Here is a 24,051-nt window from a genome sequence, read left to right on the forward strand (position 1 = left end):
TCTCTCTCTCTTCCCCTCCCGCAGCCAAGGCTCCATTGGAGCAAAGATGGCCCTGGCACTGGGGATGGCTCTGTGGCCTCTGCCTCAGGCGCTAGAATGGCTCTGATTGCGGCAAAGCGATGCCCAGATAGGCAGAGCATCACCCTCTGGTGGGCACGTCAGGTGGATCCCGGTCGGGCCCATGCAGGAGTCTGTCTGACTCCCGGTTTCCAACTTAAGAAAAATACAAAAAAAAAAAAAAAAAGATAATAATAAAATGAGTATAATATTAATGTAAAAAAGAGAGTGAACAACATCAAAAAGAAAAACAATCCATTAGTGTGATTTATATCACATGAACAGGAAAAGTGAGACTAAATTATATAATTCCCAATAGATGGAAAAGAGCTTTTGACTGAATGTCATGCACATTCTTTTTTTTTTTTTTTTTTTACAGAGACAGAGAGAGAGTCAGAGACAGGGATAGATAGGGACAGACAGACAGGAATGGAGAGAGATGAGAAGCATCAACCATTAGTTTTTGTTGCGACACCTTAGTTGTTCATTGATTGCTTTCTCATGTGCCTTGACCATGGGGCAACAGCAGACCAAGTAACCCCTTGCTCGAGCCAGCAACCTTGGGTCCAAGCTGGTGAGCTTTTGCTCAAACCAGATGAGCCCTTGCTCAAGCTGGTGACCTCGGGGTCTCGAACCTGGGTCCTCAGCATCTCAGTCTGATGCTCTATCCACTGCACCACTGCCTGGTCAGGCGTAATGCACATTCTTGACAAAACTGTTAGTAATCTAGGAATTAAATGGAACTTTCTCAATATAAAAAAAAACCACCTACCAAAAAATATAGTAAACATAATATAAAATTGTGCATTATAAAAAGTTATCCCTTGAGATTAAGAACAAGATAAGGGTGCTCATATCACTACATCAATTAAACTAGAATTGAGGACCCTAAATAGTGTTAATAGGATAGCAAAATAGCCTGACTGGTGGTGGCACAGTGGATAGAGCATCAACCTAGAACCCTGAGGGCCGTGGTGATAAATGCCAAAGTCACTGGCTACAGTGTGGGCTCATGGCCTTGAGCACAGGCTCGCCATTTTGAGTACAGGGTTGCCAGCTTGAGCGCAGAATCATCAACATGATCCCAAAGTCACTGGTTTGAGCCCAAGGTTACTGGCTGGAAGCCCAAGGACACTGGCCTGAGCCCAAGGTTGCTGGCCTGAGCAAGAGGTCACTGGCTCTGCTAGAGCCCCCAGTCAAGGCACATATGAGAAGCAATCAATAAACAACTGAAGTGAAGCAGCTATGAGTGGATACTTCTCAAATTTCTCTTCTCCCCCCCTTCCTGAATCTCTTTCTCTCTCTCTCTGTAATAAAAAGAAAGAAAGAAAGAAAGACAGAAAGAAAGACAGACAGAAAGAAAGAAAGAAAGAAAGAAAGAAAGAAAGAAAGAAAGAAAGAAAGAAAAACAGAGAGAAAAGAAGAAAAGTATAAATATTGGAAAGGAAATAAAACTCTTATTTTTCATAGATGATGTGATTGTGTGTATAGAAAAATATAAAGAACCAACCAACAAATACATTAGTTTATTCACTAGAAACAAGCTCATTATACAAAAACAATTCATTTCTATATACACATAATAAAAATAAAAATAAATTTAAATATATTCTACATATAATCTAATTATAAATATCAATATCTGGAGAAAATCAAACAAAAATTATTCAACATCTCTGCAGGGAAAGCAACAAAGCTGTCCTGAGAAATTAAAGAAGACCTAAATATATCAAAGGGTATACTATATCCATGAGTTAAATTACTCAATATAGAAAGATGTTATTTCTCCCTAAATTGATCTGGAGTCCATGCAATCTCAATCAAATTCCCAGAATTTTGTAGAAAATAAAATTTAATGTTAAAATGTATAAGGAAATGTGCACTCATTTCCTAAGACTAGCCAAGTCTATCCTCAAAAAAAGGAAAGAGCCAGAGTACATACACTACCAGAAATCAACAGCTATTTGAAAACTATGATAATCAAGACAGTGTTATAGTGGTACACATATAGATAAATGACCAAAGGGAATGGAAGAGAATGTCTAGAAACAGACCTTGATTTATGAGAAATATAGTCACCTGACTTATGAGAAAGGTAGCATGGCAAAGCAGTAGGGGTAAGAGGTTTTTTTTTCTTTTTCAATAAGTGGTATTGGGTCAATAAACTATTTATATATGCTTTATGTATCTCATCTTCAAACTCATACACAGAGATCAATTCCATATATAATGCAAATAAATGTGAAGTGTAAAACAATAAAACATTTAGAATAAAATATAAGATAATGCCCATTTAGATAGGTGAACATTTTTTTAAACAGCACACCAAATGTAATAAACAAGTAGAAAAAATAATAAACTGAACTCCATTTAAAATTAAGAATTTCTATTCGTCAAAAGACACCACTAAGAGCATTAAAAAGGCAAGCCACAGAATGGGAGGGAACATTTCCAATCCATATATTTATCAGGACATGAATCTAGGTCCACAGATCCCTAAGGGAAGGCTGAAAACCAAGTAGAAAAAAATGCATTAAAGACTTGAATAGACCTCCAACAAAGAAGGAATCCAAATGACCAATAAACATATGAAAAGGATCTCAACATTACTAATCATCATGGAAATGAAATAACCACAGTGAGAGACCACGCCCCACCCACCAGAATGGCTGCTGTGTGAAGACTGGGAGCCATGTTAGGTCACTCAGGTTAGGGAAGTGCAATGGGAACTCTTAAGAACTATTGTAAAAGCATAAACTGTTACTAGCACTTTAGAAGAGTATGTGGCAGTATCCATGAACTGTGCATATATCGTTTAACCTAATAATTCCACTATCAGGTATATACTCAATAGAAAGACAGACATACATTCCCCAAAATGTATCTAAGCACGTTTATAGAAGTGTCACTGGTAAGAGAGAAAATATGGAAACAACTCATATCAACAATAGAATAAAGTGTGAAATAGTCATTAAATAATATTATATGCGGCCTGACCAGTAGGTGGCACAGTCGATAGAACATTGGACTGGGACGCGGAGTACTCAGGATTGAAAACCGAGGCTGCCGGCTTGAGCACGGGCTCATTCTGTTTGAGCATGGCTCACCAGCTTCAGCCCAAGGTTGTTGGCTTGAGCAAGGGGTCACTCGGTCTGCTATAGCTCCTTCTATCCCCGGTCAACGCACATGTGAGAAAGCAATCAATGTACAACTAAGGTGCTGCAACAAAGAATTGATGCTTCTCATCTCTCTCCCTTCCTGTCTGTCTATCCCTATCTATTCCTCTCTCTGTCTCTGTCACAAAAAATATTTATATATATATATATATTATATATATTACAATATATGCAAACATGTACTAATCACAATTTTCTGTATTGCTAATGCTTTGATATCTGATACCCAGGACCTCACTAACCCTGGGAGAGACCTATCCTTCCAGGGTTAGTCATTCCTAAAGGTAATGCCTTTTATATGTAAACTAATCAATCCAGACCTCACACCCCAACCACCACCTTTCTGGAGCACTTGCATTATGGGCTGCTATGACCTTGCCCTAGTCATCCCAGGGCCAGAGCCACCTATCAGACAACCAAACCTGCTTAGCCTGCCTCCCACATTCCTTCCAGCGAAGGCCACAATAAAGGCTCTTGTCCACATTTCTCCCTGTTCTCTATGCCTCCTACTGGTCCTGATGCTTTCCCAGTGCCCTGTGTGAGTGCTGCATCCCTCCTCCTGGGAACTGTAAGTAACAAACTACCTTTTTAATGGCAGCTGTCTCCTGATCTGTTGGCCTCACCATACCTGAATAATAAAACCTACATTTTTAAAACACAATGAGAATGAGTGAACTAAAACCACATACAATAGCCATAATGAATCTCACAAACATGAGGTTGAGCGAAAGAAGGCAGAACAGAATACAGAGTGTCCACTGGTGATTGTAATGACCAGAAGGGTGCACCAGAGACACCTTTGAGGGCACTGGGAGTGTTCTGTTTCCCTGTGTGGGCTGTTGATTAGATGGATGTGATGACTTTCTGAAAATTTCATTCACTGTTATGTACTCATGATTTGGGCACTTTTAGGTATGAATGTCACACTTCAGTTATATTAGAAAAAACTACTAGGATTCAGCCACAATTATAACCAAAATAAAATATTCCAAAACCAGAAAGAATAAAAATTATCTAACTGTGTAAGTTTTAAAATTAACAATAAAATGAACACTAGGCAGCAGGAATACAGGAAGGAAAACAAGCCATTAATTAGAGTAACACGAAACAAAAGTGATTAAACAAACTAGAGCTAATTTTTTTAATCAATAAAATAAACTTCTGTGAAGTATAGTGAAGAAATAAAGGGAGACAACACAAATGCCCAACAGTAGGAATGAAAAGAGAGATATTTTAAGAGGTAGATTTTTTTTTTTACATTATTTGAAAACACTATATGTAGCTTAATAATGACTTGAGAATGCCAATGAAATATAAGCTTTTCTGGAGATTAAAGATGACTCAAGGAAATGTATAAAACCAGGAAACTTTCCCAGCTATCAAAGTAATAGCCCTAAGGCCAACAACAAGCGCAGAGAATTTTACAAGTTAAATTCTTTTCAATTTTCAAAGGCTCTGGCAATACAAGTGTAGAAGAAGGAGCAACTGCCTATCTATGTTATAAAGGGAGTACAAACCCAGTACAAGTTGAACACAGGTGTCTGAGAGAGAAATTATAGGTCAATGTCACATAACATCCAGGTGGAAAACCTCAATTTCAACCACAATAACAAAGAAGTAAGTGATCATTATATAAAAAGAAGAGGCCAGGGTCAATCCCTGGGAAAGGTCTCCCCATTTATTAAAAGGACACACACAGAAAGGACTCACTCTTCTCTTCCACCTGCTGCTGTCTTTCTGGGTACAACAGTTGGGACTGCTATAGCCATCGTGAAACTGAGGCTAGCTCAGACTACGCCCTAAGGAGAGCCAAATAAAATGATGAAAAGGACCAAAGCCATTGATCTGGGCACTGAATTTCTGAATTGGTTAACCTGGGAGCCACCCTAGCGACAGGCATTTTTTATGTGAGTTACTAAGTTCTTGAATTGCTAATCCACTTGCAATAAGCATTCTGTTACTTGCAGACAAGTACATTCTAATAATGTACAAGATGAATTAAATTTAAACTGAGAGAGAAAACAGGAAAGACAAGAGTAAGATTTTTTTAATCAATGAAGAGATATGCAAAATTTAGTAGAACATACGATAAATGTGACATTCAAATCAATGGGGAAAAGAAGGATTCTGGATAAACGGTAGTAGGAAATATTACTGAAAAATGTAAAATGTAGGTCATCATGTCACAATTTATCCCAAATCAATCCCAAGTGGATGGCAGATTCCACTGAAATAAAATCAAACCACAGAAATACTAGAAGTAGGTATAGATGCACTAACTAAACATGGATGCATCTACTTTGCAAATTGGGAATGACTTTCTAAAACTACAAACGCATTAATTTTTAATGCCAATATGAAAAAATCTTTTCTTAACTCAAAGGCAAACAATTTATGAGTACAAAATATTTGACATGAATAACTGCTAATCCCCTTCTGAGAGGTTGTATGAATTAGCAAGAAAAATTTCATCCCTAAGACAAAAGAGCAAAGGACCTGTGTGGTATAATTTAAAAAACAGAAAATACAAATGACCAATGTTTATATATTTAAATATAATCTGATAAAAAGCAAATTTAGTGGCAATTTTTTCATACAGCTACCAAATTAGCAAAAATATTTAATATGGTGGGGGCAAGATGGCCAAGGAGTAGGCAGACGCAGCAACTCCCACTTCCCAGAGCCAAGGTGGATTGCAACTTAAATCTGAGAACACTCATCATGAAAGACAAATTTTGGACTGAACTAGGAGGATTCTACAACCAAGGACTACCAAAGAACCCACGCTGAATCTGGTAGGAGGGGTGGAGACATGGAGAAGGCCACCTGCTCAGGGGAGCAGAAACCGGGTGGTGCCGGGGAGGAATTTATACGAAGGAGAGGGCTGTCCAGCGAGCTGCAGGTCCTTATCCCCAAAACCAGAATCTCAGCCTAGAGCCCTGGAGCCTAGAAGGGGCTGGCGGACTTTATTTGGCTGAGAAAAAAAAAGCCTGGCCTGGATAACGATCTGAGAGAAGGCGGCAGGACTCTTAGACCCAGGCTCTGTATTAAAATAACTGCAGGGAGAGCCTCACTCACAGCCACCTTTCCAGAGCCCCAGGAGAACACCCTAACCCCTGGGCTGAGTCACTCCCCAAATTTAAAGTGAACCAATATCACCAGCAAAGGAGAGAAAGTGCCCCGTCCACCAGAGACTCCCTTACCCTAGCTAAAACAAAGGCGCTTAGAGCCAAGCACAATATTAGGGACAGAAATAGGGAATACAGAGGTCTAAGCTATGCCACACACAGCACCACTGAGTGCTCCCGGGGGCAGACAGGCCTGTTTGAGCGAGCAAGCACAAGCCGGCTCACGGAGCTCGGGACCCCAATAGCTGTTGGGAAAGCCTGGGCTCGCGCACACCCCTGTGCCTTGAGTGACCCATCCTAGGTGGACACAGAGGCCCAAGAATCAATGAAGGGGTAGCGCGCGGCACACGCAAGCCGTCAGCGAGGGCAGAGCTCTCCTGGCAGCCCCGGGGAGCCTGGGCGGGCACACAAACCAGCCTGGGGCTGGGTGCACCCTTGGCGGTGATCCTAGCGGAGGTGGAGCCCCAGTGGCAACAGAGTGGGAAAGCACTGGCACGTGAGCAAGTCAGACAGGAAGAGTATAAGTCGCCTGGCAGCCGCTGGGAGCCAGGCAGACATGCAAACCAACCTGAGGCTGGGTGCGCCCTTGGCAGTGATCCAAGCAGAGGCGGAGCCCCAGTGGCAACTAAGTGGGGAAGCCCGCGAGGGCACGCAAGTCCACTGGCGATGGCAGAAGTCGCGCCAGCTACTGCAGAAATCTGGGTGAGGTGCTAACCTGTTTAGGGTACAGACATGCCCCCAGCAGTAACGTCCCCACGGGTGACCTCGACACAGATCTGAGAGGGCCTGCGCCATCCCGGAGGTGGCTGCTGAGAGCTGAGCCAATCGAGGCAGTCCCAGAGGTGGTCCAGGCGATGCGCGGGCATGCACAGGCCTGACCAGGGCAGCAGCAGTCACGGAGGTGGGCTGGAGCCAGCAGTACCTGAGCCCAAAAGCCCCGGGCAACAACAGCAGTGGTGGCCAGGTAGAGATCACAATAGGCGAGCTAAAATGTCTGGACAGAAAAACACCTGAGGTGAAGAAGTAGGCCACATCTAATACTGTACCTAATCACTGAGTTATAGTACTGAGCCCAACAACTAGCCAGCAATAAAAGACAACAGAAAGCAGAGTTTAGGGGAACTTGAACTTTTTTTTTTTTTATTTTTATTTTTTTATTTATTCATTTTAGAAAGGAAAGAGAGAGGGAGAAAGAGAGAGAGAGGAGAGAGATAGAGAGAGAAGGGGGGAGGAGCTGGAAGCATCAACTCCCATATGTGCCTTGACCAGGCAAGCCCAGGGTTTCGAACCGGCGACCTCAGCATTTCCAGGTCAACACTTTATCCACTGCGCCACCACAGGTCAGGCCGGAACTTGAACTTTTAAAGTAACTTCTCCCAGGCCAAGAGTAGACAAAAGCAAGCCTAGGAGTGCAGCTGATACTTACAACGGCACCTGGACCCAGCATAGATAGCCACAAGATCTGGATAACCTGTAGCTCCCAAATTGTGGATAAGAACCAGTCATAGGCAGTGACCCCCACGGATATCCCCAGGTCCCAGCCAGGGAAATCTAGGGCAACACAGACAAAATGGGAAGACAAAGAAGTGCAATCCAAACGACTCAACAAGAGAAACCCTCAGAAAAAGAGCTGAGTGAGATGGATATAAGCAAACTACCAGAGGCAGAGTTTAGAATAATGGTTATTAGAATGCTGAAAGACCTTAGAACAATAATGGAAGGTAACAGTGAGCACATAAATAAATAACAAGTATTAAAAAGGACACTGAAATCATAAAGAGATCAATCAGAAATGACAAATATAATATCTGAAATAAATACTACACTAGAAGCAATTAAAAGCAGGCTGGATGAAGCAGAGGATCGAATCAGCAATTTAGAAGACAAGATAATTGAAAACATGGAAGCAGAGCAGCAAAAAGAAAACTCTAAGAGAGCTCTATGACAACCTAAAGAGAAACAACATCCACATCATAGGAGTTCCTGAAGAAGAAAAGAAAGTACAAGGGTAGAAAACTTGTTCAATCAAATCATAGTAGGCCCTAGCCGCTTGGCTCAGTGGTAGATCATCGGCCTGCCGTGTAGAAGTCCCGGGTTCAATTCCCGGCCAGGGCACACAGGAGAAGCGCCCATCTGCTTCTCCACCCCTCCCCCTCTCCTTCCTCTCTGTCTCTCTCTTCCCCTCCCACAGCGAGGCTCCATTGGAGCAAAGATGGCCCGGGCACTGGGGATGGCTCCTTGGCCTCTGCCCCAGGCGCTAGAGTGGCTCTGGTTGCAGCAGAGCGATGCCCCGGAGGGGCAGAGCATTGCCCCCTGGTGGGCGGAGTGTCACCCCCTGGTGGGCGTGCTGGGTAGATCCCGGTCGGGTGCATGCGGGAGTCTGTCTGACTGTCTCTCCCCATTTCCAGCTTCAGAAAAATACAAAAAAAAAATCATAGTAGAAAACTTCCCTAAGTTGAGGCAAATGTCACACAAATTCAAGAAGCACAGAGAACTCCATTAAAAAGAAACACAAAGAAATCCACACCAAAACACATCATAATTAAAATACCAAAGCTAAGTTATAAAGAGAAAATATTAAAAGCTGCTAAAGAAAAAAAGACTGCCACCTACAAAGGAGCCCCCATAAGGATAACATCCGACTTCTCAACAGAAACACTTGAGGCCAGAAGGGAATGGCAAGAAATATTCAAAATAATGCAGAACAAGAACCTACAACCAAGACTACTTTATCCAGCAAGGCTATCGTTTAAAATCGAAGGAGAAATAAAAAGCTTCTCAGACAAAAAAAAAAAAAAAAAACTGAAGGAATTTATTACAACCAAACCAAGGCTGCAAGAAATGTTAAGGGGCCTGTTGTAAACAGATCAAAGGGAGAAAAGAACATAGCAAAAGAGAAATACAGTTTTAAAGAACAAAATGGCAATAAACAACTACATATCAATAATAACCTTAAATGTAAATGGATTAAATGATCCAATCAAAAGACATAGAGTAGCTGCATGGATAAGAAAACAGGACCCATACATATTTTGTCTACAAAAGACACACCTCAAAACAAAAGATACACATAGACTAAAAGTAAAAGGATGAAAAAAAGTATTTCATGCAAATGAAAATGAAAGGGAAACTGGGGAAGCAATACTTATATCAGACAAAATGGACTTTAAAACAAAGGCTATAAAAAGAGATAAAGAAGGGCACTACATAATAAAAAAGGGAGCAATACAACAGGAAAATATAACCATCATAAATATCTATGCACCTAATTATATAAAACAGACATTGATGGATATAAAGGGCAAGATCAACAACAATACCATAATAGTAGGGGATTTCAATACCCCACTAACATCACTAGATAGATCCTCAAAAAAAAAAAAACAAAAAAAAACAAAGAAATAGCAGATTTAAAGGACACACTAGATCAGTGGTTCTAAACCTGTGGGTCGCGACCCCAGCAGGGGTTAAACGACCAAAACACAGGGGTCGCCTAAAGCCATCGGAAAATACATATTTATTATACAATACATTTTTAAATAAAATATGTATTTCTGATGGCTTTAGGCAACCCCTGTGTTTTGGTCGTTCAACCCCCACCGGGGTCGCGACCCACAGGTTGAGAACCACTGCACTAGATCAACTCGATTTAATAGATATCTTTAGAACCTTTCATCCTAAAGCAGTAGAATATACATTCTTTTCAAGTGCTCATGGTACATTCCCTAGGATAGACTACATGTTAGGACACAAAAGCGGGCACAACAAATTTAAGAAAATTGAAATCATATCAAACATTTTCTCTGACCACAATGGCATAAAACTAGAAATCAATTACAACAGAAAAACTGAAAAATACTCAAAAACATGGAAACTAAATAGCATGTTATTAAATAACAAATGGGTTAACAATGAAATCAAAGAAGAAATAAAAAAAAGTCCTAGAAATGAATGATGAACATACAACAACTCAAGATTTATAGGACACAGCAAAAGCAGTACTGAGAGGGAAGTTCAGAGCACTACAGGCATTCCTTAAGAAGCTTGAAAAAGCTCAAATAAACAACCTAAACCTACATCTAAGAGAATTAGAAAAAGAACAGCAAGTAAGGCCCAGAGGTAGTAAAAGAAAGGAAATAATAAAGATCAGAGTGGAAATAAATGACATAGAGGCTAAAGAAACAATACAGAGAATCAATGAAACCAAGAGCTGGTTCTTTGAAAGGGTAAACAAGATCGATGAACCTTTTACAAGACTCACTAAGAAAAGAAAGAGAGGACACAAATAAATAAAATTAGAAATGAAAGTGGAGAAATAACAACTGACACAACAGAAATACAAAGGACTGTAAGAAAATACTATGAAGAACTGTATGCCAAAAAATTAAACAACCTAAGTGAAATGGACAAATTCCTTAAAACATATAACCTTCCAAAAATCAATCTGGAAGAATCAGAAAACCTAAACAGACCAATAACAACAAATGAGATTGAAACAATTATCAAAAAACTCCCAAAAAACAAAATCCCAGGGCCCGATGGCTTCACTGGTGAATTCTACCAAATATTCAAAGATGAACAAACTCCTATCCTTCTCAAGCTATTTCAAAAAATTCAAGAGGAAGGAAGACTTCCAAGTTCCTTTTATGAGGCGAGCATAATTCTGATTCCAAAACCAGGCAAAAACAACACAAAGAAAGAAAATTATAGGCCAATATCTCTGATAAATTTAAATGCTAAAATCCTCAACAAAATATTAGCAAACTGGATCCATCAATACATGAAAAAAATCATACATCATGATCAAGTGGGATTTATTCTGGGGAGGCGAGGATGAAACAACATTCATAAATCAATCAACGTGATTCACCACATAAACAAAAGGAAGGAGAAAAACCACATGATAATTTCAATAGATGCAGAAAAAGCATTTGATAAAATCCAGCACCCATTCATGATCAAAACTCTCAACAAAGTGGGAATACAGGGAACATACCTCAACATGATAAAGGCCATCTATGACAAACCTACAGCCAACATCATAATTAATGGACAAATATTAAAAGCAATCCTCTTAAGATCAGGAACAAGGCAGGGGTGCCCCCTTTCACCACTCTTATTCAACATAGTCCTGGAAGTCCTAGCCACAGCAATCAGACAAGAAGAAGAAATAAAAGGCATCCAAAATGAAAAAGAAGAAGTGAAACTATCATTATTTGCAGATGATATGATACTGTATATAGAAAACCCTAAAGTCTCAGTAAAAAAACTACTAAACCTGATAAATGAATTCAGGAAGGTGGCAGGATATAAAATTAATACACAGAAATCAGAGGCATTTTTATACACGAACAATGAAATGTCAGAAAGAGAAATTAAGGAAACAATCCCCTTCACTATTGCAACAACAACAACAAAAAAATACCTAGGAGTAAATTTAACCAAGGAGGTTAAAGACTTGTACTCAGAAAATTATAAAACATTGATAAAAGAAATCAAGGAAGACACAAACAAGTGGAAGCATATACCGTGTTCATGGTTAGGAAGAATAAACATCATTAAAATGTCTAAAGCAATTTATAAATTCAACGCAATACCGATTAAAATACCAATGACTTATTTCAAAGATATAGAACACATATTCCAAAAATTTATATGGAACCAAAAAAGAACACGAATAACCTCAGCAATCTTGAAAAAGAAGAATAAAGTGGGAGGTATCACACTTCCTGATATCAAGTTATACTACAAGGCCATTGTACTCAAAACAGCTTGGTACTGGCATAAGAACAGGTATGTAGATCAATGGAACAGAACAGAGAACCCAGAAATAAACCCACATCTTTATGGACAATTGATATTTGACAAAGGAAGTAAGAGCTTACAATGGAGTAAAGACAGTCTCTTTAACAAATGGTGTTGGGAAAATTGGACAGCTACCTGCAAAAAAAATGAAACTAGACCACCAACTTACACCATGCACAAAAATAAGCTCAAAATGGATAAAGGACTGAGATCTAAGTCATGAAACCATAAGCATCTTATAAGATAACATAGGCAGTAAGCTCACCGACATCTATCACAGCAATATGTTAGCTGATTTATCTCCACAGGCAAATGAAATAAAACACAGGATAAACAAATGGGACTATATCAAACTAAAAAGCTTTTGCACAGCTAAAGATAATATGAATAGAATAAAAAGACAAACCACACAATGGGAGAACATATTTGACAATACATCTGATAAGGGGTTAAAACTAAAATTTATAAAGAACTTGTAAAACTCAACACCATGAGGACAAACAATCCAGTCAAAAAATGGGCACAAGAAATGAACAGACACTTCTCCAAAGAGGACATACAGATGCACAATAGACAAATGAAAAAATGTTCAACATTGCTAATCATTAGAGAAATGCAAATTAAAACCACAATGAGATACCACCTCACAGCAGTCAGAATGGTGCTTATTAACAAAACAACACAGGATAGGTGCTGGGTGAAGATGTGGAGAAAGGGGAACCCTCCTGCACTGCTGGTGGGAATGCAGACTGGTGCAGCCACTGTGGAAAACAGTATGGAGATTCCTCAAAAAATTAGAAATAGATCTGCCCTTTGACCCAGCCATCTCACTTATAGAAATATATCCCAAGGACACCATATCACCGACTTAAAAAAAGAAATGCACCCCCATGTTTATGGCAGCATTGTTCACAATAGCAAAGAACTGGAAACAGTCCAAGTGTCCGTCAGTGGACAAGTGGATTAAAAAGCTGTGGTACATATATACAATGGAATACTATGGGGCTATGAGAAAGAAGGAAATATTACCTTTTGCAGAAAGATGGATGGACCTGGAAACTATTATGTTGAGTGAAGTAAGCCAGGCAGAGAAAGAAAAATATCATATGACCTCACACATTTGAGGAACCTAAATTACAATGTGAACTGAGGAATGGAATTAAACCTGGAGGGAATGAGGGGAGGGAGCTGTTGGGAGGGGGTAAGGGAGATTTGGGGGGGAATATGGGCGATGGGGGATGCTTTTGGGGAGACACTAGAATCTATATAAACACAATAAATAAATTAATAAAAAATATTTAATATATATCACTTAATTTTTTGAGCATAGGATATAACAGAGATTTCCATATGTTACTGGTAAACAAAAATTATTAAATCTTTCTCTAATCACAATTTGAAAATATGTATCAAGTACAGAAAGAACCTAAAAAAATTACTATCTTTGGTTTGGCAATTTTACTTCTTTAAAAATACAAGTAAATATATATAGATATAATAAAATTATATACATTCTCAATGTTCATTACAATATTATTCTATAATTATATGGTGATAATGCCTTAACAGTCTTCATATAGGAAGATAAAAAAATGATGGCTCCCTGTACGTTGAGTAACACGTTCTCATTAATAATCACATATAAATAATAAAGAAACAAGATAATGCTCCCCATACAGCATTAAGTGGGAAAGTCAGGATATAAAATATAAGTACAATAAATAGCAGTTTGGAAACATACCAATTACTATCTCTACCTCCATGTATGGGAGGGGGAGAAAAATAAATAAAGAAAATTCACCAGAAATACTAACAGTATTTATTCCTTGGTTCAGAAATTATAGTGGACTACCTTATTCTTCTGTTCATTTATCTGTATTTTCTAAACATTCTACCCTAAGTGAGCATGTATTGGTGCCATCTCCAAAAAATGTAGCAATGAATGTTATTTAAAATGAAATAGTATTTCGTTGCATCTTTTCATTATCCCTTCCCTCAGATAAAGCAGCACTGTTTGTTTTGGTTCTCAGCTCCCTTAAAAGCTGCTCTGCCCAAGAGTTGGGAAAGGATGACATTTTTCTTGGGAACGATGCTGGGAGAATGCTAATCCATGGAGAGGCCTAAGTGTATTTCTCTTCTGTGACTCACTGTACACAGGTAGGGAGTCTTTATCAGAGCCGCTGAATAGAGACCTTGCAAATTCTGAGGCTGGGTCCTCCTAGCCCCACTACCCACCTCCTGGCCTCAATATGTAACCCACCATGCAGCTCCTGGCCAGCTGCTGGAGCCGCCAGGTAAGGGACACTGCTGGTGCCCTGAGAGGCAGCTCCTACTTCATTACCGAGAGCTATCCTGTCTGCCAGCTGGTGCTTTTTTTACTTGGCCTCACTGCTAGAGCTTCTGAACCCTGAGAATGTGGGACAGTTGGTAGCACCATGCAGCAGACCTGGGCAAGGATGTTAATGAGGCAGGTACTTCTGAGCCAGGGGGAGACGGGGTCCCATGGCGTGGCAATCACTGCATGATGAGCAATTTTTACTCTGAATTATCAGCTGTGCCCTCCTGAGGACATGACATCAAGGAAGCATTTGATTCCTGGGCAAAGCCAGATTTTATGAGGAATCAAAATTGAAGGAAAAAACAGAAGTGCCTTAAACTAATAAAGGAAGATGAAGCTACCACACACATACCCCGTTTCCCTGGGTAATTGCTAGAACAGGGAGGCTGACCCAAGGGAACTGGAGAAATCTCAACACAGTAGGCTTCAGACCAATAGGAAGGGACTGTGAGGCCCTAATGCTGATTGGGAGGGGAGGGGTGGGGAGGACAGGGAGATGGAATGGAAAGTGGGCTGATGGGAATGAAGGAGTTCGGGAAGGATGTTTTGGGTCCTGAGCCACTTTATGCCTCCCCCACCAACCCTGGCCCCAGTACATCCTCCTTCCAGCTCCACACAGCCACACACTGGTTGGTACTACATAATCAGCTCTTTCCACTCTTGGGGCCTCAGTTTCCCAGGTGGAGCTGCTCGGAATACCACGGAGATGCTAGGGACATGGGAGACTGTTCAGGGAGCCCCAGGACCCTCCATGGCAACTCCCCACCTGTCGGGACCACCGCAGATCTGCTTCTGCCGCTACTTCATATATTTGAGCTCCAGGAAGAGCCGGCTGGAGCAGTTTCTAAACTGGAGAAAAGCCTGAGAACCATGGAGCGAATGCCTTCCTAGCCTCTCATTCTAATGCAATTCTATCGAAAGGAGCAGAAAGCAGCCATGTTCCCTTCTCATCAGGGTGTCCTTTGTCCCAGAACGCAGCAGCTAGAGCAGACCTACAGGCCTTCCCCACGCTGCTGCCTGTTCCCCGCCCTCCTGCCCATGGGGGCAGGCTGCCCTCCACTGCGCCAGTGAGCCAGGTGGATGGCACCCATGGGAAACGAGGTTCAAAGGCCCTGCAAGAGGTTGGCAATTTTCCCAGGATTCACTGCACCAGGGGCCCCGTGTTACTGGCAAGAAGGGAATACATCTCCCACACCAGCAGCATTAGGATGATGGGCAGACATCCTCAGTAATCATGTCATGAAAGAAACGTTTCTGCAGGACTGGTGCTGCTGGCATGTCATGCTAATGGCAGAAAAGACAACCATGTTTTCCTCCTTCAATTAATCACATCAAAGCAGCCTTAAAAATAAACTCTCATCAGAGGTAAAGCTCCCAGGTCCCGCATCTCCTTGGTCTTTATAAGAAGTGGCCATCTGCTCCCAGGCATGGAAGCAGGCCTGGGCATTGCCCAGCCTCAAAGAGCCCTCCTCCTGTCTCTGGCCTAAGGCTTGGGCATACGGTGGGCTGAGGAACTGCAGTCCAGGGCACCTGGAGGCCAAAGGCCTTGTCCTAAGCCTGCCTGTGCCTCTCTGCTCCCATAGACCTCGGGGTAGAGTGCTCAAGAAGGAGGCCTCACCTGTCCCACCCAAGCTGACGGCCCAGGCCACACAGGAGAGTACTCACTGCCAAATTCCTCAGCAGGGTCATTACGCTGACCCTTCTATTCAACCAGGAAGCTCCCAGCATTTGCACCTTCCATTTGAGAAAATTAAGATTCAGAGACAGAAAGTGGCTGCAGAATGTCAGGGAACGCAGAGCAAGGTGTGATGTGAAGCTTCCCAAGACAGTGAGACAACACATGCAGGATACAACTCTGTCCACAGGAGGGGCTCATTGTCCCTGCTCAGCTTCCTCCTGCCCTGTCCAAGCAGCTTCCCACATCCCACTACTGGACTTCCCTAAAGGGCCCTACAGCGACCCGCGCCAGCTCATGTCTTCAGCTCGAACATTTGCATGGACAAGTCTTTGGGAACTCACTTTGGAGATTTCTGTCTGAACAAAGAGAAAGCCAAATAGAAATCTGTAAGCCTCCAAGTGGAACAAGCATGCACCCCCAGGACCCATGTCAGGTCCAGTCCTGTGGGAGCTGGACTCTGCTTCCCAGCAGAGCTGGCCCCTGGCAGGGCTGCGTGGGGATCCCCCATGCGGGACAGCTCCGGGCAGACCACGGAGATGGTTCATTCCTGTTTGCTCAGAGTGGTCCAGCAAGCTGGTGACAGAGACCTCTGACTGTGGCATCCAGCACTCTCGACAAGAACTCACTTCCTGGATGAGATCATTTAATTAGTGTTTGTCCAGCGCCCTGCAGTGAGAGGTGATCACCCACCCCTTCCATCCTCTGAAGGGGCTGACTAATCAGCATCTCTCTCTCGGTGCCACTTAAGCAAAAGCATCCGGGTGACTCACCCTCCCTGAGATTTCCCTCCAGAGTATTTACTGTGAAAAGATATCCACTTGCTCCCTAATTTAAATGAGTACTCTTGGTTTAAATCTTAAAGAAAATACTTGGTTTGAATCATTGTGTCTGTGTGTGCCTGTCTGCTATAGTTGTTTTTAAATTAGCATACGTATGTAAGAGACACACTGATAGACACTCATAGAAGATAGACAAATTACATACTTGGATATATACATATATCCAGATATATGTCATCTTTGCAGGGATCCCCTGACCCTGCTCCAACATGACAGCATCTAGCAACCAGTCCAGCGGCTCCTCTGACAGCTCCGCACTGGGCAGGACCGCATTGAGATGAAGTGAGGGGCCCCTCCGCTGCCCCTGCCTCCATGGGCTGACAGGTCTTTGCACTACTTTCATGGGCCTCAGGACCCTAACGGTACCTTCAAATCCACTGCCCACCCCAACTTTGTTTATGCCATCCCAATTTTCCAGCCTTACCCCTCATAGCCCCATCTTCCAAGGAGAACCCCAGCTCAGCCCTGCATTGAAATAATGAACTGTAGCCATGAACCACTCACCGCCCCCGGCCCCTCTCCTCAGCTCATCCTGAAACCTCAGTCCCAGCTTTAACACAGGCAGGGTCCGATAACAAACGTTTTCCGTGGTAAGCCTCGTTCCTGCTTGCCAGACAACTCCTTAACAGCAATAAGCTGCTAGGCAGACAGATAACAACTGGGACATGCAGTTATTAAGGGCAGATTTTAAAATGACAAAAGGATACATTTTAAAATAAAGCCCACTTGAATATCAGCTTCTTTTTCAACTCAATTATATTCAGGCTTCCTGCTCAGAAGCTCCTTATACGGAGAGATTCCAGCTCCCATTGGCTTCAGGGTATTGGAGGAGGGTTGCTGTGGCAACACAAAAGGCCCAGACACCTGAAGCAGGAAGTGGAGGACAAGGCCTTCTGCTTTCTCTTGCCCCTGGAGTGGCCAGCATGCCCCCCATCAGTGGCCCAAGCAGAGGCAGAGACACCCACAGCCTATGTTCCCACTGCTATGAGGACCTAGGTGCCAAAGCTGAGTTGGAACAAGGGGTGGGGGAGCAGAGGAGCCAGCAGACTGAGCCTTTCCATCATGAACCCCAGGGAACGCAGAGCTATGAAGGCCAGTGCGGTGGCAGGCAGGAACGGTCACTTCTGCAGGTAACCTCGGGTGGCAAGTTCCTTTCATAGCAAAGTGACCAACATGGCTCCCCGTCTTGGTTCCCCATGACCAGGTGGGAATCCCAACACAGGACAATATCTACTGCGGTCATGAATGTCCCAGACCAATGCTGACCACCCGTCCCCAGCCCTCCACCCAGCCTCACAGCTTTGAGTATCCCTAACTGACGTTCCTGATACCCCTGATACTGCAAGTCACACCCTGGCCTACCAGAATGTCACACCACAGCCGTCCACCCCTCCTCCAATGCCACAACAAACCTCTGAGCTCTGAAATGTCACCAAACCCGGTGTGTCACTGTTGCATGTAACAAGTTATTGAACCTTCTCTTACTTTTATGACCAACCTGTGACTCCACCTTCTGTCACAGGATGGTCTGAAAGTCCCTCACTGCCACATCACACATGGACCCTCAGCCTTCCTCCCTTGTTCTAACTGGTAGCCACCCCTCAATGCCCACCAGCTATCACACCCTCCACGATTTCACACATGTAGTCTTCCTCCTGGTCCTCAGGGAGCACAGGCCAGGAACCCTTCACCTAGATTCTCAGTCCCCCAACATCATGTAGCCTCTTTTGTCCCTCCACTGTCGCCAGTCAGTGATATAAGACAGGCAGGAGGGCTCTCTGCCAAGGGTTCACCCTGCCCTGCTGAGCACTCACTATGCTCTGTCTCCTGGGCACTATCATTAGTAGAGACATCTTTTTCTCAAGTGTATAGAAATGCATGTGTGACTATTGCATGTGTTTGCACATGTGTGACTCCTGTGTGTGCATGTGATGCCTGTGTGTGCACATGTGTGACTCCTCTGTGTGTGTGTGATGCCTGTGTGTGCATATGTGTGACTCTTGTGTGTATGTGTCTGTGACTTCCGCATGTGCATGTGTGTGGCTCCTAATATGTGCATGTGACACCTGTGTGAATCTGTGCCTTAGTGCATGTCAATCAACTAAGGCTTTAATGCTACCCTGATTAGACTGCGCCTGTGGCCCATTCACATCACGAGTGCTTCCATCTGTGGCTTAACTTTGAGAATTCCAGCTCTGAGTAATGGTCAGCTCCCAGCCCTCAATCCTGAAAATTCCCCGTAAGAGAAGGAAGGTATCACTGGAAAGCCCCCCAGGCCTGCCACTTGCATGAGTACCACATGACAGCCGAGCCCACCCTGGGTTATAAAGCCACGTGTCTCCCACTTCTATGGCCAGTGGGCTCCAGCACTCCCTGCCTTGTGCCCTCCTCCTGCCCCATGTTCCCGCCGTAGACAGCCTCACTTGTGGATCTGGAGAACACTCTGGTTTTTACCTCTGGCTCCTGCCTGAGCTGCAGTCACACCTGGTCCTGCTGTTGGGTTGATTTCAGCTGCTCTGGGAAAACACATTGCCCCTTCTAGCATCACCCAGGACCACACGGCTGGCCCTCCAGGCCCCTGATGTGCTCACAGGCTGAACTAGTGGCGCTTGGGCACTTTCTGTTTGGCACTCTCTGAGTTTTCTACCGTCCTGCCCCATGAACACCAGCATGGAAGAAAACATCCGCAGAGACGGGGCTGGAGGGGGCTCCTGTGCCGATTAGCACCTGTGCCACCACAGCAGGCACAGGCGCAGCTGGGCACCCTGAGGCTTACCTTACGCATGTCTTTGCCAAAGGTCTCACTGTAGGTTGTGCCGAGGATTTCAAACTGTACGTAGGGATTTGAGCTGTCCTCCCGAAACTCCATTACCCCGGTAAGGCCGGTGATGTGGCCCTACAGAGAGAAGGAAAAGCCGTTGGAGGGTAAGGCAGACATGGACGGTGTCGGGGATGGGACCCCAAGGCGAGGAAGGAAAAAGAAATGGTCACCGGGAAGTGAGCAACCAAGGTCGGGGGAAGCGATGGGCACGCGGGAGTGAGAAAGCAGCATGGCAGTCCCAGGTCTTGGAGCAGGGTCAGCACTTCCCAGGCCACGGCCTCCAGGGAGAGCCCAAGGTGTGCACCTGTCAGTCACGCAGTCAATATGACTAGAAGACCTACTGTGTCCCACGCACTGTGCTAGCCATGAGGTGAAAGAGGGGCTGTTTTTGTCTCCTCCGCCCTGGAACTTAGAGTCTACCCTTGCAATCTGCCCCAGGGGCTCACCTTAGCTTGAGCCAAGGGGGACATCAAGGTCAACAAGCAAGGCAGCAAGCACGAGACTGGAGGCCAGTCTCAGCTGTAGTCCTGGCTTGGCCACCTGGGCCACCTCAGACAAAGTCACCTCCCACCTCCCAGCATTAGCCTTGGTTAATTAGGCCCACGTCACATTTCTTGTAGGACTGACGGAGAAGCTGTACACAAGGACAGTGACTGGCACAGACTGGGTGTGGTGGGTGTGTATGCTCCAGTGGCTCAGCAGGCTCTGCCAGGAGCAGGTGGCACAGCGGCTGAGCTCCTCTATGATCAGCCCCCTTCTTCCTCTAGCCTGAGGAAGTGGTATCCTCCAGCCTTAGTCCCCCACAGACTGACCTGGGGGAGTCCCAGAGACAGTTAGCCCTGGGCTACGATGGACTGCAACCAACACCAGGATGTCTTCGCTACTCCTGAAACCCACAGAATTCACTGTGACTAAAACCCCCAGCAGCGTAGATTTCCTTAAATGCTGTTTTGAAGCCTTTAAAAGCCAATTCACTCTAACAAATCTTCTGTGGATTACCAATTCACTTCAAATCCAGCCTTCTAACCTGGTGTCACACTTCAGCACATCATGGGACGCAAGTGCAGAATGCCTGCACATGCACACACCTGCACACATACCCAGGTGAACACACCCACACACACATGCACATATGTGCGCACATGCACACACACATACACACACAGGCTCAGGTCTTGGCGGATCAGCACGTCTACTGCCAACCGAGGCAGAATGGGCAGCTGCAGACCTGAGCCTGGCAGCTGCTTCCATTTTTTCACGTACAGCCGTACCCCTTTCCCTGCCTGGGATCAGTTCTAAGTCCCCCGCGGGCGCCTGAAACCACAGATAGCACCAAACACTACATATATATTATGTTTTTCCTATACATACATGTCTATGATAAACTTTAATCTATAATCACTGTAAGAAATTAATAACAATAACCGACAAAATAGAACAATTTTAACAATATACTGCAATAAAAGTTACAGAAACGTGGTCTCTCTCCCCAAAAGTGTCTTACTGTCCTGCACACACCCTCTCCTGGTGATATGAGAGGGCACCATGCCCACGGAACAAGGTGAAGCAGGTACTCGGAATGCTGGCAATGAAAAACTTACGAATTATTTATTTCTGAAATTTTCCAGCTAATACTTTCTGACCATGGTGGACCACAGGTAACTGAAACTGCTGAAAGTTAAACTATGGGTAAGGGGGGACTACTGTACGTGCAATCTTGGGCAAGTTTCTTAGCCTCTCTGAAGTCCATTCTTCTTATATGAGAACAGAGACAACAGGCCCAGCACACAGCCATGAACCCGAGCTCACCTCATGCCCCCTCACACACAGGGACAGAGGGAGCGGCAAGGAGAGTGGCCTCGGCGGGGGCTGCCTGAGCTGCCACACAGAAAGCCCCATTTGGGGCCACCTGCTGAAGGAGGCAGGGCTGAGAAGGGGTGCCACGAGGGGCCTGTCTTTGACCTCTACCCACAGGGTGCCCCCCACACACACCTTTTTGATGGTGTCCAGCATGGACCTCCCTCCATTCCATGGCTTGGTGGACTTGCGGATGCAGTTGAGGCTAGCCATGCTGTGCCACTTTCGGTCCTCCAGCTTCCTGTGGAAGGCGTTGGCCAGCATCAGGACACTGTCATACAGGTAGAGGTTGGAGATCTGCAGAGAAAGGCAGGGAAGCTTTCCATTGGCACACTGCCAGCAAGGGGCGGAGCCAGTGGAGGGCCGGCTTCACCCAGGATGCTAACACTAAGAAGTGGTATCCGACACTTCTGCAGCCATCCTCTGACTTCTAGGAGTGCATTCAAAACCCAGGCAGGAGGTGAGCTCAGTAAGGCCTAGCCCTGCTTCAGGAACTAGAGTTATGGGGACGGATCTGAACATCAGCAGGAGAACCAGAGTGGCCGTGTTGGGAGTGAGTCTTGCACGTCAGCTCTGCGCAAGACTGGAGCGGAACACCCTGCTCAGGTAACACCGGAGGGAGGCAAGGGTGGGCTAGGCAGCTCAGGAGGATACAAGGTGGAGAGTTCCATGGGGAGGGCTCAGGACTGTGCAAAAGCATGACTGTGCAAAGGAGTAGGGCCAGGTTGGGCAGGGTCTGCCAGAATTTCCCATGAAAGACCAAAAGTAAAGATTTTAGGCTCGACCTTGCATAAAGCAGCTGTAGAGGATACATAAACAAAGGATTGTCAATAAAACTTGATTCACAAAAACAAACAGTGGGCTGGACTCAGCCTAGTTGAGGTGTCAGCAGCAACAATGGGCAGAGGAGGGAGGCAATAGGGTCAAGAGGGAGGCAGGGACTGAGCCACGCTGAGCCTCGCTGTCCATGCTAAGGAATAACGACATAGGTGACATTAGGGAGAAGGACTCCATTGGAGGACCTATGCCCAGCAGTCATATCCATGCCTTAGGAAGAGAGCTCAGGTCCCTGGCTGGGCCTAGGGTGGGTGGTGGCCCGAGTGACACTGTGGCAGCTTGAGGTGATCGGGATTCCAGACACCACAGAGCCTGCTCTGCAGTGGCATTGCTGCCAGCCAGGGGGTGCAGTTGGCATCTGCAGCCATGTGCATCTGAGAACTTGCCCTCTGCTTAGCTGTCCACAGGACAGGTGGGCACTCGAGGACATGCAGCCTGTGCCAGAGCTCCTGAGAGCACAACTTCGTGGGAGAAGCTGCAGTGACAGCGGAAAGAGCAGCAGCACATGGCAGGATCCAGGGGTGGCAGGCCTGCCTGGCTCTCTCCCGACCAGGAGTCACAGCCCTCACCTGGGTGACCCCGAACGCCAACACCTGCCTTCTCGGCGGCCCAGCCAGAGCCCTCGTGGGGAGGAGGGCAGCCCTGTTCTCTCTTCCCAAGAGGTGTCATAGAGGAAGACAGGAAGAGGAAGGGTGGGGAGGAGGTGATATCCACCCTGGGTCAGGTATGTGACCCGTCACAGTGGATGTAGCACAAACAACCATCAGCCAAAGTGGGTCAAAGGGATGATTCTCAGCACATCTAAACAGCAAGGTGTCTGCTAAAAATATTTCAGGAAAACAAAATCACCAGGTATAAATAGAAGACTATGTTGGCCTCACAGGACTCCTGGGAAGATCAAGTAAGGTCCTTGGGCTCCAAGAAGAACTGCTGCAGCCTCCCAACCATACCCCCTACCGGTCCCCAGAATTCCCCTCACACACTCCCAACACTGCTATGTCTTGTTCCCAGCTTGCAATTTCAATATTCAGATAGACTAGTTATCCCCAAAATAGAGCCCAGTGAGCTCGTGTGGTGGGAATGGTGCTCTGCAACTGAAACCAAAGGGGGCCACAGGGGCTGGTGCAGGATATCGAGAACACTGCTACATCCTGCCTGCCCAGAAACCCATGCTAAGCTCAAGCAGAGCTGCCTGCCTCTGTGGTGTCCCTTTGCCCTGACCGTTGCTGCAGAGCCCTGTCCTCTCTGCTTTCGACCTGCGTACCTGCAGCAGGCACAGGGTGGGTGCCACGGAGGCGTGTTCCCGGAGCCCCTCCATGCTGGAGGAGTAAGAAGCAGAGGGAGGATGAACAGATGTCTCCCTGGTGGCAGGAGGGTGCCTGGGATGACTGGTTACTGCTGACTGACAGAAGAGCCTCTGGTCAAGGAAAGCAGGGGTGTCGACACCTGGTGACCTTTCTCAGGGCCCTACAGTACATCGGTGCTCATCTCGCAGCAGAGAGACACTATCCCCAC

The 24,051-nt window shown here is 45.0% G+C and overlaps 1 protein-coding gene across 2 annotated transcripts in view; it reads right to left on the reverse strand.

The window, feature by feature from the left end:
* Nucleotides 1-24,051, reverse strand: part of GRID1 (glutamate ionotropic receptor delta type subunit 1) — an 840,295-nt gene that overhangs the window by 234,095 nt on the left and 582,149 nt on the right. For both annotated transcript variants that reach the window (XM_066349531.1, XM_066349530.1), the window contains 2 exons: nt 21,835-21,996; nt 19,798-19,917 (listed from right to left, as the gene is read on the reverse strand). In XM_066349531.1, the coding sequence (XP_066205628.1) occupies nt 19,798-19,917; nt 21,835-21,996 (282 nt within the window). The remainder of the gene's footprint in view (nt 1-19,797; nt 19,918-21,834; nt 21,997-24,051) is intronic.

Source organism: Saccopteryx leptura, chromosome 9 (assembly GCF_036850995.1).
Source record: "Saccopteryx leptura isolate mSacLep1 chromosome 9, mSacLep1_pri_phased_curated, whole genome shotgun sequence".
Taxonomy (NCBI): Eukaryota; Metazoa; Chordata; class Mammalia; order Chiroptera; family Emballonuridae; genus Saccopteryx; species Saccopteryx leptura.